The sequence below is a fragment of the Condylura cristata genome, unplaced genomic scaffold, assembly GCF_000260355.1.
Source record: "Condylura cristata isolate star-nosed mole 26May11 unplaced genomic scaffold, ConCri1.0 scaffold00038, whole genome shotgun sequence".
In the NCBI taxonomy this organism is placed as follows: Eukaryota; Metazoa; Chordata; class Mammalia; order Eulipotyphla; family Talpidae; genus Condylura; species Condylura cristata.
Window position 1 is genome coordinate 1,316,228 of NW_004567139.1, and position 14,687 is coordinate 1,330,914.

The following is a 14,687-nucleotide window of genomic DNA, read 5'->3' on the forward strand; positions in this document are numbered from 1 at the left end:
TTTATTTATTTATTTATTTATTTATTTATTTATTTATTTATTTATTTATTTATTTATTTATTTATTTATTTATCTATCTATCTATTTATTCATTCATTTATTTATTTATTTATTTATTTATTTATTTATTTATGCCTACAATAACTAGGATGCAGGTCAGAGTTGTGGAAGGGGGTGAGAATATTCACCAGAGACAAAGTGGGGAGCAGAACAGGCAGATGGAGTGAAGCACACTACTGAGGGGAACAGCAGGCAAGACAGGAGAGGTCTGCCATGCCATATGGGTCACCTCCCTGGCTGGGGATGGAACTCATGCTGCAGTGGCTGCAGTTAGCTTCATAGTGCTGAGACTTAAATCCTTGTGCGACCAATGAGGCCCCTGCTTTTCTTCTTCTGATGCTTCACTGCACACAGGACTGGATAGTGTCCTTCAAAGTTGGCAGTTCACCAACTCACCAGTCATCTGGTTTACCCGGCCTCTTGAATGGGCCCATGGAGCCCTTTGCACATGTCTGATGACAGTGGTTGGCCCTCTCCAGCCATCCCTGCCCATCCATAGTCCAGCCCTGGCTCCTCACCCAGCTCTCCACTCAAGCTCGAGGGCATCTTTCACCTCCCAACTTCCCCTCACATCCCTGTAAGAACAGTTCACAGACAATCACACATTTTTTTCCTACTCTATTTGCCTCGCTCTTCAAATAGGTTAAAATATTTATCTGTCAATCAGGAGATCCTGCCTTTTTTTGTTATATCATTGAAAACAAAAACAATTCTTTGCATGTCTTATAGCACTACGTGCTTTGAAGATGTTGATGGTTGTTTCTAAAGTTCGACTACTCGTAGGTTAAACAGTAGAAGAAGCGGGGTTCTCTCTGGCCCGCTCATGATGGCCGCTGTGGCATGCAGACCAGCAGTGAGTGAATGAGAAGAGCGCAGAAGGGGGGTCTTACCCAGCTTTTTGCCACACAGTGCAGGGTGTCTCCGAGATGCGAGCGACGGCATTCTAAAGGCCTAGGAGGCACAAGACGGGGGCTCCAAGGAGAATACCCACGTGGGCTAGGTACGTGCCTCTGGGCATGAGTGCCCCATAAGGCCACAGGCTGCAGCTCTGACTGCTGCAGATGCCCTCGGGGTTGGCACTAGACAAAGACTCGGGTCTCTGATCTCAGAGATGGATGTGGGTTCATCCAAAAAAGCAGCAAACGCTGAGGGAGCCCACACACTCGAGCTTCCTGAGGCCGGGGCGCTTTTGTATTTTAAGATCTCACTTCAAGGTTCTAAACAGAGACGGCACTGGCCACACCAAACACTGTCCAGCTCCTTCCGTCTTGATCTGGCCACATGTCATGTTTGTAACTTGGCACACATATCTCCCAGTTCTCTCGACCAACCCCTAGGCTTTGAAACTGCAAACTGTTGAAAACATAAACTAAAGCCCGAAACCACAGGACCCCTCAGAGCACAGTGAGCTGGCCACGTACCGATCACCTTGACCTGGAGGACGCTGCTGGCTATCCTGTCGTGGGAGTGGCAGTTATCTGCCAGGCACTGGTACTCGGTGTCTTGTGTTGGTTTGTCTTGGAACACTGCGGGGCTGTTGGAGTTCTCGTCTCGCCTGTCCAAGACGTTACTTGCTTTCAGAAGGCTGTAGGAAATAGGTGAGCTTCCATTTGTGGATTGACAACTGACTTCTATGGTTTGTCCTTTAATCACCTCAGACCGGGCATTATGAAATATCCTGGGCCTGGAGAGCATTTCTAGAAAGAGAGAGAGAACCTGAGGGCATTGAAGGCAGAAGCGAAACACAGAGCCCAAGAGGTTCCTTCGGCAAACTCCTGCTTTCTCATCACTATTGCGGTATAAACAGTCCCCTGCTTTGTTTACTATGGTCCTTTAAGATGGCCAGGTGAGATATGGTGAGCAGGGAGAGAGAGAAAAATGGTCTAAACAAACAAGCGTGGCACAGATTCAAGAGTATCACGTCCCCCAAATACTGGGTTGTCAAAAAAGTGATAGAAGAAAATATGTCATGACTTTTCCAACAATCCAATACATGGCTTGTGTTTTCATGTACCTCCCAGCCCCAGACACACAGGAAAAGCCTCAAACGATATCAAGCTCTCAAACAATATATTTTAAAACAAATTTGCAGAACCTCACCCTCTCCTGACAGTAAATTGTCTGCTTCTAGAAGCATAAACCCTACCAGGTCATTATTTACAAGCTAGCTTCTTTTAAAAGTTTAGAAAATGGGGCCTTCCCTGGTGGCGCAACATTAAAGCACAGCTCTATGAAGCTTTCTCAGCCACTGCAGCATGAGTTCGATCCCCGGCCAGGGAGGTGACCCACAGGGCACAGCAGACCTCTCCTGTCCTGCCTGCTGCTCCCCTCAGCAGTGCACTTCATCCTTCTGCCTGTTCTGCTCCCCACTCTGTCTCTGGTGAATCCTCTCACTGCACCTCTGGCCTGGACCCCAGTTTTGTGTGCATAAATAAATTTATTTAAAAAAAGAAAACAGCAACTTAGGTGTTAAAGGTTAGTCATGACGTAGCGTGCTGGCTCCCGACCGTTTGAGCAGGCATCCCTCCAGCAACACAGAGGCCACATCACAGGCCGACACTCACAGGAAAACCTCATGCTTGACCTCGGCCAGCCACATTTTCCTGTCTTGCTTCTCTCCTGTGCTCTAACTTGCTTTCCATTTTATTTCTCTCTTTTTACCTCAAGTTCTACCCCTGTCTCAGTCCCATCAGCCTTCAGACTAGAGAGGGTGGGAACTGGGGAAAGCACTCCTTCCCCCCACGCAGGCACCAAGACTCTCGCAGCCAGAAGGGTGTACTCACCACACACAGTGATGTTGACACTGTTGCTCTTCTTGACCACCTTGCCCACGCCTGCCAGACAGGTGTATGTCCCACTGTCCCACACTGAGGCTATCTTGGTGAAATTTTGAGTCTGGGACACAATCATGTCTCCCTTCTGGATGGAGAAGTTGGCTGGAGGTTGTCCTGGCACAGAGCACCACAGACTCAAGATTTCACCCTGGTCCAGCCTTGTGGAGGTAAATTCCAGCTTGGGCTTGGAAAATAGCTCTGGAAAACAGTGAGGGGGGTGGGTGGGGTAAGATGTTTCTGGGCACCACCCCCACCCCACTTTGGCCCAGCTGCTTTTGACGGAACTAACCCTCTACCTCACGCACAAAGTTTCCCTTTGCTTCTCATTCACCTGAATCACCATTCCAGAGCCAGGGGCATTCTCTGTCTAGGACTCCGATGGCAGGAATTCCTCTCTTATTAATCTAATTTATCTCCCAGACATGGATTAGGAGAGTTTTGCAACTTGAATGCAGTAAGTAATGATTTACAAATTCACTCATTTTTTTAATCTGCTCGTTTTATTTCATAAGTACTTATTGCAGGCCAGGTCTGTGCTGGGCACCTTGGCTGGCCCTGGGGAGAGAGCAGTGAGTAGAAACAGTCCCCGACTTCAGAATACCTATATCTAGTGAGAAATTTAGATGGGGTGGTTGCAGCAGACCCCTGGGAGAGGACCCTGGGGTCCTTAGGTGTGAGGACTCAGGAGAAGCCTCTGGAGGATGCTATCCAGAAGCAAAGTGCCCTAGGCAGAGGGAACAGCAGGGGGTGAGAGGCAGCCAGAGCAGGGCGGGGTTTGGGGGGGTGGAGGGGGCTGGAGCAGCTGGAGGTTCCGTTGGCTGGAATGCAGTGGAAGTAGAAGAGGAAGAACTGGACATCTAGAAGGACCGAGGGGGCAGCTTTGGAGTAGAGATTGTATCTCAGGGCGTTGAGATCTATGGAGAGTGGGGCCCAGGGTGGCATCAGTGGGTGTTGCAAGGGGGTCTGTGGGAGGGCGAATAGATGGGGTTGGTGGGACCCAGCTGGACAGAGTGGGGGATGCTTAGGGTGGGGGCGGTAGGACAGTGTAGGTTGGGGGGGGGTGGTAGGAAGAAGTGGCAGCTGGCACCACTGCTCCAGCACCCCCCATGGGGAGGGATGAAAATGACACCTTCAGCCTCCCAGGGTTTTGTAAGCTATGATGCCGTGTGCCACTTTAAGGGGTTATTAGCTGCATCACTTTAGCTGGGTATCAGCAGTCATAAAGAATGAAATTAACATTCAAGACATCATCATCTCTTAATTTCATTAGTCCCAGAAATATGTCAAAGTTTCAGAGTTTGGTGTATGTTTCATTTTCCTAATTAACTACTTAACCAATGTGAAGCCTTGGAGCAAACTGGCTCGTGGTTACAGTCCTCGAGGCAAAAGGAAGAAGGAGCCTGTCCTGAAGGTCTGAGCATGGAGAAAGGAACCGAGACTCAAGGTTTCTCTTAGGGAACGATCTGAGGCTAGAGACTTGAGAATGTGGCCAGGAGTCAGGGAATCAAATGCTGACTGGGGCTCCAAATTTACGTGCCATACACATTTGAAGACAAAAGTTAGCACTGTCATTGTCACCAGGGGAAATCGTTTCTGTCATAAGCAGCTGTCATGTCTTCCTGGTTTCCTCCACAGGGGTAAGAAAAACTTCAAATAAGGTGGGACCCCAGTAACAGATATATATTTCATCAAAGTCCTCCCCTCCCTCCCTCCTTTCTTCCACCTTCCTTCCTTCCTTCCGGCCTCCTGCCTTCTTTCCAACCACATAATCAGCATTGACTCCTCTGTTCTCACGGCACCATCAAAAACTCGAGGTCACGAACGAGGAAAAGGAAACACACAAATTGACACATATTTCTAAGGCGCCTTATGACCTCACTGGCAGATACCCCAAAATGTGAAAAAATGGCTTAGGAAAAAAATCCCAAAGTATCTCATTTATAACATATAAACAAAAATGTAAAACATACAACCCATTTTGCGGACAGATATGCAAGGTGGTTTCAAATTAGGGCGAAACGTTAGGGGTGGCCTGACTGCACACAGCCTGTCTATAAAGGACACAGCTGGTTGCTTCAGACCGTCGCAGGGAGTAGTCGGGGCTGAGGGTCAGATCTCACGGAGCTCCCCAATGGGCCAGGCTCTGTGCTGAGCATCAGTGATGTCAGGTGAATGAAGCCACAGACTGGCCCTTTAAGAGCTGGCATAGAGTGGTGCAGAAAGACCCTCCATCCTCACGATGAGTGAAGACAGGACAGAGTGCAGGGGAAGGTGGGACAATGTCTGCCTGGGAGGGAGATTTGGGCCTGATCTTGAAGGACAAGACGTGTTTTTCAGCAGCCAAGACACAAAGTGCCCTTGGCCCCGGGGAGAATGGACATCAACCAGCTGTACAATGTGCAACAAAGTGGAACTTGGCTGTTATTTGTGAGTTCGCTCATGCGTTCTCCCTCCGGACCCGCCACAGTGCACAGAGGAGCCATAAATGTGATGGAGAGTAACAGAGCCCTCCGCTGACATTCCCCGAGTCCTTCCCAGTCACCGTGGGGCCACCTGCTCTAGGCGGTGCCATCACTGTCACCATCTCCTAAAGTGTGACACGGAGAAGTTCCATGCCTCACCCAGGGCCACTGCTATAGCGAGGGCCAGGGCTCAACCACACAGCAACAGGCTCATGCCCCGATTGCCACACCCCACCTGCCTCCTTCCATTCAGACCAGCAGAATCCTCGGCTCCCACTGGGCTCCTGGGTCCCTGCAGGAGGCCCCCTGACGGCCCTGTGCACGCACACCCATGGCACAGTCCTACCTGTTATGTTGACCACGATGCTGCTGACCTTGGAGATGCGGCTGGTTTCGACCTTGCACTTGTAATGGCCACTGTGCTCCACCATGGCCATCACGGAGTAGACGGCTTGGTTGCCTTCCTTGCTGTGGGCCACGATCACCTTGTCCTTCTGGATTATGATCTCCGGAAACACCTGAGGCAGGTGTGTGACCTGGATGGTACACCTGATCTGGAGCTCGTCTCCCTCCGTGATCAGGCCCTGCGGGCGGATGTGGAACTTGGGAGTAGTGAAAGATTCTGCAAGCAGAGGACAAGCTGGTTGGACCGAGGCCTGGATAGTGGGAGAAGGGCTCCCCCACGCCCGCTGTTTTTGTGGTCAATCTTTTTGATTAAAAAGACTCAGCCTTTCCTCTAAACGCTGTGTTGAGGCTGACCTGATGCTCACCCCCTTGTTTGGTCTTAAACCTCTTTTACTGCAATTCTGTCTTGAGCTACTCAAGGTCAAACCACCTCTTCCAGAGCTCATCTAGAACCTTCTTCAAGTGACCTCAGAAACAACCCCAGTGGCTAGAAACAGATGCTTCCCCTGCTTACCAAGGGCCATTCATGGAACGTCAGCATAAGTATTTCAGTTTTCAAAAGTGTCAAAGACGGGGCCCTCCGTGGTGGTGCAAAGGGCTAAAGCACAGCACAATGAAACTATCCACAGCCACTGCAGCACAAGTTCGATCCCCAGCCACGTGGTGCAGCAGATCTCTCCTGTCTCCCCACTGCTCCCCTCAGCAGTGCATTTCAGTTGCTCTGCCTATTCTGCTCCCCACTCTGTCTCTGGTGAATCCTCTCATGCCCCACACTTCTGGCCTGTACCCCAGTTCTTTAAAAAAAATGACAAAGACGTCAACAGGGTGGCTTCATAGAGAATGTGTTTAAATAACCACATCCCCCAACAAAGTGATTTCTAGTCTATTCTTTTTTTTTTTTTTTCTTAATGCTGGCCATGATTGACTAAATTGATTTCATGAATCAAGGACTTTGAAATACACTGTTTTAATAAAATGTCAGAATCAGATAAGAAGGCATGGAATCTTAGGAAATGGTGAGGTTAGGTCTTCACTCACATGAAAAAAAAATAGCAAAGTATATAAACAGATTACAAGTAAATAAAACACAGATTGGGGTGTTAAAAAGATCAAAAATATAATGTTTTAATATTCACTAGTTGTTTTTTTTTTTTACTGTAAAGTCATTTAAATGTACAATTTAAGAAGATACCATTTTTAGAGAATAGAATAGAATAGAATAGTTTTTTTTTTTTACTGTAAAGTCATTTAAATGTACAATTTAAGAAGATACCATTTTTAGAATAGCCTGCTATTCTACAGGGAGAAAGTCCATCTTTCAGGACACTTAACAAGTACACTCTGGGGCAGCTTAATAATAACCAAAAAGGTTTTCTGATCCCAGGTTAAGTCCGTATGCACCAGGGATTTTAACACAGGTCAGCAGGGAGGGAGACATAAATTGTGGAAATAGTAATAGAAAAACAAGTGCGTTTCTTTTCTTTATAAACCTTAGAGGTGAGTCTTCCTGGTGGCACAAGAGTTAAAGTCTCAGCACTCTCAAGCTATCCCCAGCCACTGAGGCCTGAGTTCTAACCCCCCGCCCCACACCAGCCAGGGGGTGAATCATAGGGCGCAACAGACCTCTCCTGTCTCCCCGCTGCTCCCCTCAGAAGTGGATTTCAGTCCATCGGCCTGTTCTGCTCCCCACTCTGTCTCTGAATCCTCTCACGGCCTCCCTCCCCACTCACACACCTCTGGCTTATCCCCCAGTTCTTGTATGCATAAAGAAATAAAGATAAAAACCTTAGAGGTGGAAGAACTTTAAAAGTGAAAGACAAATCTGAAAAACCATAAAGAGAAAGATATATGAATTTGATTCAGTAAAGATTTAAAAAATTCTGCCTGGAAAACTTACTATAAAATAAGGACAAGTGACATATTGGATTGGTACTTCTGCAGTATCAGTAAAAGAGCTAATTCTTTTACTGCATGTAATTCTTTTACTGTTTGTCTCAAACAAATCCATCAGAAGCAGAAAAATGGGCAAAGTATAAACAGGTCGTTTACAGGAGGGCAGGCCAATTGGCAAGGGACGTCTCCAACCTCTCTGAAGAAGTACAAATTACAATCACAGGGATAGATCACTGTGCTTTGATTAGATTTGCAAACTAATAAAATGTTCGTGTGCCAGTGTTATCTCAATTAAAACGGAAAATACAAGCACACAAAATACCACTAATAAAATGTTACTAATACCCCATGTTTGTTTAAGAATGTGGAAAAATAAATATTAGCATCATTTTCCACGGAAACCTTCGATTATGTTGAAGAAAATCTTGGCAATAGCTATTGAATTGAGAAAGCATTTGAATCAGCAAATGACTGCTAAGAATCAATCCCAAAATTAATAATAATAAATACTTGCAAAACTACACTAGACTGCCCACTGCATGATTGCCTTAGCAGCAAACAAGTAAACACGCCAAAAAAAAAAAAAAAATCTAGGAAAATAATTAAACACCCAGCCACAGAAAATTAGGTGAAGAATTTAGGGTATAACCCTTTAAGAAGATTCTGAGTTCCCACTAAAATGTCATAGAGCTATATTTTTTGATATGGAGAAGAATCTACAAAGTATTGTTAAGTTAGGAAAAAGTGATGGAATGCTTGATAGGTTTTTTTTTTTTTGGTAAAAGCAAAGAAAACAATCACTGCATGCATGAATGCGTAAGCAGAATGAGTAGAAGAGTCATTTGCTCGGTAGGAGGTACTATGATATTGTGAAAGTTTTACAGATCCCATGCATTTTCTGCATTGCACCTATCATGTATTATTATGCTCAAAAATAGAATATTATCTATTACAGATAAATAAATGATATACATAATATTCATATAATGTCATGTATATTGTAAATTATGTATCTCTAGTGTAGACTGTATTATGTGTCTATGTGTCGAGGGTCACGTTTCATGTAGAAGTTTGTATACATGTATCCATATGCAATGGACAGGAAAAGAGCAAGAGGTCATCTATGACAAACTTTAGGGCTCCTGTTATGCCTGGGAGATAATGAGGCTCCCTGCATTATCCCTTGAACCCTACCAGCTTTACCAATTCTTTCCCCACAGGTGACTGGGAGTGGCTGGGAGCTACCCTGGAGCTCTGCTTGTCTTGGGTACCCAGATAGAGGGGGAGCCCCTCATCAAATGTGGGAGGCAAAGACAGAGGACCTATGTCCCCTTCCCCTCTCCTAATTCTCTCCAATCTCCACTGTTAAGCAGTGGCTTAATGCCTTGGTTTTCAAACTGCAGGTCCCACAGTATCACTCCAGGAAATCTTGGCTGGTGTTTAAAGAATAGGATAGAATAGGATAGAATAGAATAGAATAGAATAGAATAGAATAGAATAGAATAGAATAGAATAGAATAGAATAGAATAGAATAGAATAGAATAGAATAGAATAGAATGAGCAAAGGGTATCATACATTATGGTTATTCTTTGTGACACTTCTGTTAAGGAAATTTTAAATATATTGATGCATATTTCACATATACACATACATACATACATGCACACTTATATATATATAAGTGATATTGCAGAGGAAAGTTTAAAAAGTAGAAGGTGATTAAGAATAACCCGAAGTGAAAAAAAAAAAAAAAGAATAACCCCAAGCACACAGCCCAGCCAGAGGCTCCAGCCCCATCCAGTTCTGGACCCTTCCTCCCCTGCCAAACCAGCCAACTGAAAAGAATGCTCAAAATCAAAGCAGGACTCTGACCAGTCACGGTGACCATATCACTCTTGACGGACTGCGAGGACTCCACTTGGGTGCCGGAAACGATGATAACTTGACAGTGGAAAGATATGATGTGGTCCTGTTCTTCCACTGGGAATTCCATCATCACAGAATTCTGGGTCAAAGAAGTTTTTTCTCTCTTTTGCTTGACATCTTTTACCTCTAGCTTGAATTTTTCAATGATGAAATGGATGGGGGGCCTTTCCTCAGGGACAGAGCAGTTGACCTTCACCACTCCGCCTTCGATGGCCTCCTTCTTATCCAGGGTGACTCTGGGATTTGGCACTCCTTAGGGGGACAAAGAGTCCATTAGCACCAATCTGGCCTAGCAGCAGGAGTCTCCCAGCTGAGTTATGGTGCCCCCCACCAAGTTTCTTTTGTTATGTTCCAGAACCCCCATGGGGGCCCACCAGTCAATGATGACCTTTGTGCCTAGAACCTTAATCCAGACATTTTAAGAAATAAAAATATCTTTAAGATGAGGTTGGTGCTTTCCGAGTTTACAATCCCGGTGTAAGTTAGAGTTAAAACCAAATAAAACCAACTGGCCAGTATTTATTACTATGACTGTCATTGTTGTCACTTACTGAATGGCAGCCACAAACTTTGTCACTTTATATCCATGACCCCATGTAATTCTCCTAATAATCCTCCTGCATCAGCAAGTCAGAGAGATTTTGTGCTTGTTTTACAGACGAAGCTGAAGTCCAGAAAGATTCTAGACTCACCCAGCAGCTCCTAGACATCAAGCCCCACAAGTAGCTGAAAGTCAACCCCAGGTCTGTCTGACTCCCAAGCCAGAGTTTGGGATGGGGGAGTGGGGAGAGAGGAAGAAGCCCCAGAGCAAAGGGAGGGTGTGTCATGGGGTCAGTGAGTGAGGGAGCAGTCAGGAAAGAAGCTCTGGGGGTTCAGGAAAGAAGTCCCAACACATGACTTGGAGGAGGGCTGTCATATAGACAGATGAGGCCAGCTGGGGGCTGAGGCATGTGTGAGTGGGGAATTGCTTGTGGCAAGGGGTGTGAGTAGCTTCTCAGGAGGGCCTTCTAGAGCCCTCTGGGCCCTTCTAGAGGAAAGGCTGGAGAGTTCAATGCAACAGGTGAGAGGTCATGTTGGGGTGAGCCTGGCTGGGAGCAGACACCCAGGTCTGAGGTGGGGCTGAGAAGCTCCAGCCCAGTCAGCCAGCTCTGCCCGCCTCTCCCTGTGCACTCAGTCCGTCACTGGCGGCCCTCAGGAAGCTTATCCAGTCCAGTTAGTTCAGAGAAGGAGGCCATCCTCCTGGGAAGGGGATCTGGCTGCATTCTCACCACTGATGTCACCTGTTGGGTCCCCTGCCTGGTTCAGAGAGGGACTCGGCACATGTCTAATGAATGGATGAATTGGCCTTCGTCGACCGTGAAGATCTAGCCTAGTTATCTAGAGGCCAAGAGACCAATATTAGCATCCAAGAGACGTTGGTTCTAATCTGCCTTTGCCTTTGATGAACCCCAAGTGTGGCCCATGCCACTCGAGTCCCTGAGCCCCAGTGGCCATGCCAGGAATTGGCCGGAGTCCCATTTTTCTCCTAGTAACACAGGAGGGGTGAAATGCCAAGTGCATAAAGCATTTCTAACAGTTTATCTCCTACAACATGGAAATTCTTCTTACTGGAATATTACAATATTAACAATTTGAATGACTTCCGATCACAGAGTGACCATAAAAATGCAAAAACAACCATTGTGACAGCTGTTGTCCAAGAAGTTTAGGGCTGAATCCGCTAACTCTGTCCATTAAATTGTCCATATTTGAAAAAAAAAATTGCCCTAAGCTTCCAAAGGCCGCCAGCACCTCTTTCAACACTCATTATCCAGATTTGCAGTCCCCCCCTTTCCTCATTGCTAACATCAACGCCCAGGCCTGTTTGCTCCCCCCCTGCCCTCAGCAAAGATGGGGGACAATGGGCCTGAATCCCGGGAGCTGCTGCTGCTGCTGATACAAAGGGATGGCCGCCAGCCATGCCCCCCAACTGTCCACAGGACCCCTGGGAGGACATGGCCTGGAGCCAGATGCAGCCACGTGCTTCCCAGGGGGCCTCAAAGACTGATAAAGAAAGTGGTCGGAGATTTTAGGCTAGTGACTGGAAAGGGACCCCAACACTGGACTGCTGGTTCCGCCAGCTCCCTGTTTGCTGAAAGGGCCACTCTCTCCTCTAAGGATGGTCCGAGCCAAGCATGGAGGGGCCATTCACTCACTCACTCACTCAGCACCTGGTCCTGAGCCCCAGGCAGTAGCTGTCCCATTTCATTTTCAAAACAAAACAACCTTCCAGGGCATTCAGAGTCACCTGATTACCTCTGCTTGAGAGACAGGAAATGAAGCCTCCAAGAGGCTCAAGAATTGGTCGCCCCGCTGGGGCCCCAGCCCCGTCTCAGACTGCCCTTTCACTCATGCTGCCCCCCCCCCCCCATTTCTTGGACCTCGGCCCACTCGCCATCATGCAAACTTGCCACCTCTACTGTCTCTGTGCCCAAAGTCCCTTCTAGAAAGTTGCCCTGGACGTCTCCAGGAAGCATGGTTTCTTCCCCCTCTTGAGCCCCGAAGGCCCTCAGACCGCATGACTGTGGGGCTGTGTTTATTTCAATGCCTCTCTTCCCCACCCACTACAACTGCCTCCAGAGCGGGACCTGCTGGATGCGTTTTGGATCCAGCCCTTGGTTTCCCCAAGGGGAAAAGTTTGCAGTTTTAGGTAATGCTGCTTGAACAGTTAAACCAATGATTGAATGGATGGAACCCTTTATCTCTGAACCCCAATTTCGCACAATGATTTCCCTCTTGCTTTCTAACCCCGATCCATTTCTACCTGCTCTTTGTACCTGTTAACTTTGTTCCACAATCATTCATTGAAGGCATCTTATGAGCCAGAATCATTTTTTGAGATACAAAAATAGACCAAATGCCACCTCTTTCCTCATGACCTGGTAGTCCAGAAGAGCAGACTGATGTGGTAGGAATCGTTGCATTGTGGGGTGAAATAGTAACTGCCATTTATCGGGGAGTGATCACGTGTGGAAGTCACACGGAGCGCTCCACGTGCACAATCTCTTTGCATCCTCTCAGTAACAACCTGGGCATTGTTACTGTCTTCGTTTCACTGGTGAGAACGTGAAGGGATTGGCTCAGATTAATCCAGGCAAAGGACTGCAGATTCCAGGGTGGACACTGAGCCACGCAGACCAGCGAACACAGGGAGCATAAGCGTTGGAAGGACAGAGACCCTAGAAGCTAGCAATTTGTTCGGGAAAGTGCCTGAGAGCAGATCTCTGAGCTGAGTCTTGAAATCGTTCACAAGAAGATAAGAGGAAAGGGCCTCCCTGGAGGGGGAATGGCGTGTGCAAAGGCAAGGAGGAGAGAAATGTGCAGACATTTTTAGGTTAGGAAAATTCTGGGCAGATGAGCGAAAACAATGATGCCAGTGAGGCCACGGAGACCACGCATTCAATCACCGTCTACTACTGTCCTCACTGCGGCATGTGTGAACACGTCATCAACTTAGTTATGTCCAGTTCCAGGGACTCACCTCTCACAAACACCTGGTACTCTGCTGATGTCTTCTCCTTGTTGTTCAGAATCACAGTGCATTTGTATGTCCCTGAGTTATAGACTCGGGCTTGGGGAATAGGGAAACTCTCTGTGCTCTTCACGGTGGAGATATTGTAAAAGAGCGCATCGTTCTTATAGAACAGCATCTGGTACTGAGGCTTGAAGAGGGAGGTGGTGCTGACATCCACAATGCACTGCAGGGTCAGGTTCTCCCCGTTTTGCACCTCATTCTTCGGCAGGATCTCCATGTGGATGCTGTTGATGGTGAAAGCTAAGTGCCGGAGGGAAGGAGAGCAGACATACCTGTTATCTCAGAAACAACATCATCCTGATGACATTCCGCACACTGAGTGGTCATGATCACATCCTAGGCAGTATCATGCCCAGGAACCCCAGATGCTAACAGGGCCAGGTGGATAAGACTGTGTGTCGTAGCTCCAGCCTGGGGCAAGATTGGGGGACAGTCTGCAGAGTGTGACAAATAAAACCTCTCCATAAGATGCATACAAGCGGCAAGCTGCCACATCATGGCCCCTGGGACAGGAGAAGGGCGTAGAGGACACAGATTTTAAACAAATGCCCATGTCCTGGGTCATCGCTTGCTGAGCTTGGGTGATTAACCTCTGAGCTCAGTTTCCTCATCTGTGAGATGGGGCAAAGATAGTTACTTAATAATTTGCTGCAAGACTTCCAGGAGAGGGGCAGGACAGGGCCCAGTGAGCAACCGCTGATAAATGAAGGCTACCACAATACTAAAGCTGGACAGACACACCCAGGAACTTTCCTTCCCCACCCAGAACTGATCAAAATAGCACAGCCCCACCTGGCATTTTCTCTCTGACAGACTCAGAGACCTTAGCGCATGGGTGAAGCAAGAAACCACTTCTGAGTCAGCCACTGGCATTTCCCATCCCCTCCCACCACCGAGCAGCAAAGAGCACCAGTTGCCTCCCAATGAGAGGGTCTCCAGTCAAGCACCCAAATCAACCACAAGACCCACCTATCCACTTAGTCTTTGCCAAAAACTGGACTTCAGATCAAGTAGCTACATGCACTATTTCTGGCCCATATCCTCCAACATTTAATTGGCTTTTATCCAGCAACGGTAGGTGATAATAGAATTCAGTTGACTAGACATCACATTGACCTAAAGCCCCTGACCTTAAAAATCAAATAGCTCAACCTCTCAAAAATGTCAAACCTCTTAAGTCCTCCACCCCCACCCCATCAACTTCCATCTTCAAGGAGGGTGGCTATCTGTCTGGCGTCTCTCAACCAGGGCTCAACCACTATGCCTGTTAGTTAGCCTCCTGTTTTATTTAGGAAGTGTGAGTAACAGTCATGAGACTTTAAGTTTTTGAGTGAAGAGTGCTGTCAAATTCTTCAACCCTCCCCATAGGCAGATGATACCCTGAGAGCCCACAGACCAACTATTTGAAATAATGCAAGTTTAGAAGGGTGGCCGGGCGTAAGGTTAATATAAAAAAGTCAGGTGTGGCCCTCCCTGGTGGCGCAGCGGGTTAAAGCACAGCACTAAGAAGCTTAAGCCACTTCCGCATGAG

General features: G+C 47.2%; 1 protein-coding gene across 2 annotated transcripts in view; it reads right to left on the minus strand.

The window, feature by feature from the left end:
• The window catches only part of PECAM1 (platelet/endothelial cell adhesion molecule 1), a 47,329-nt gene that overhangs the window by 24,962 nt on the left and 7,680 nt on the right, over positions 1-14,687 (minus strand). For both annotated transcript variants that reach the window (XM_012733154.1, XM_012733153.1), the window contains 5 exons: positions 13,103-13,396; positions 9,529-9,834; positions 5,703-5,978; positions 2,844-3,092; positions 1,482-1,757 (listed from right to left, as the gene is read on the minus strand). In XM_012733154.1, the coding sequence (XP_012588608.1) occupies positions 1,482-1,757; positions 2,844-3,092; positions 5,703-5,978; positions 9,529-9,834; positions 13,103-13,396 (1,401 nt within the window). The remainder of the gene's footprint in view (positions 1-1,481; positions 1,758-2,843; positions 3,093-5,702; positions 5,979-9,528; positions 9,835-13,102; positions 13,397-14,687) is intronic.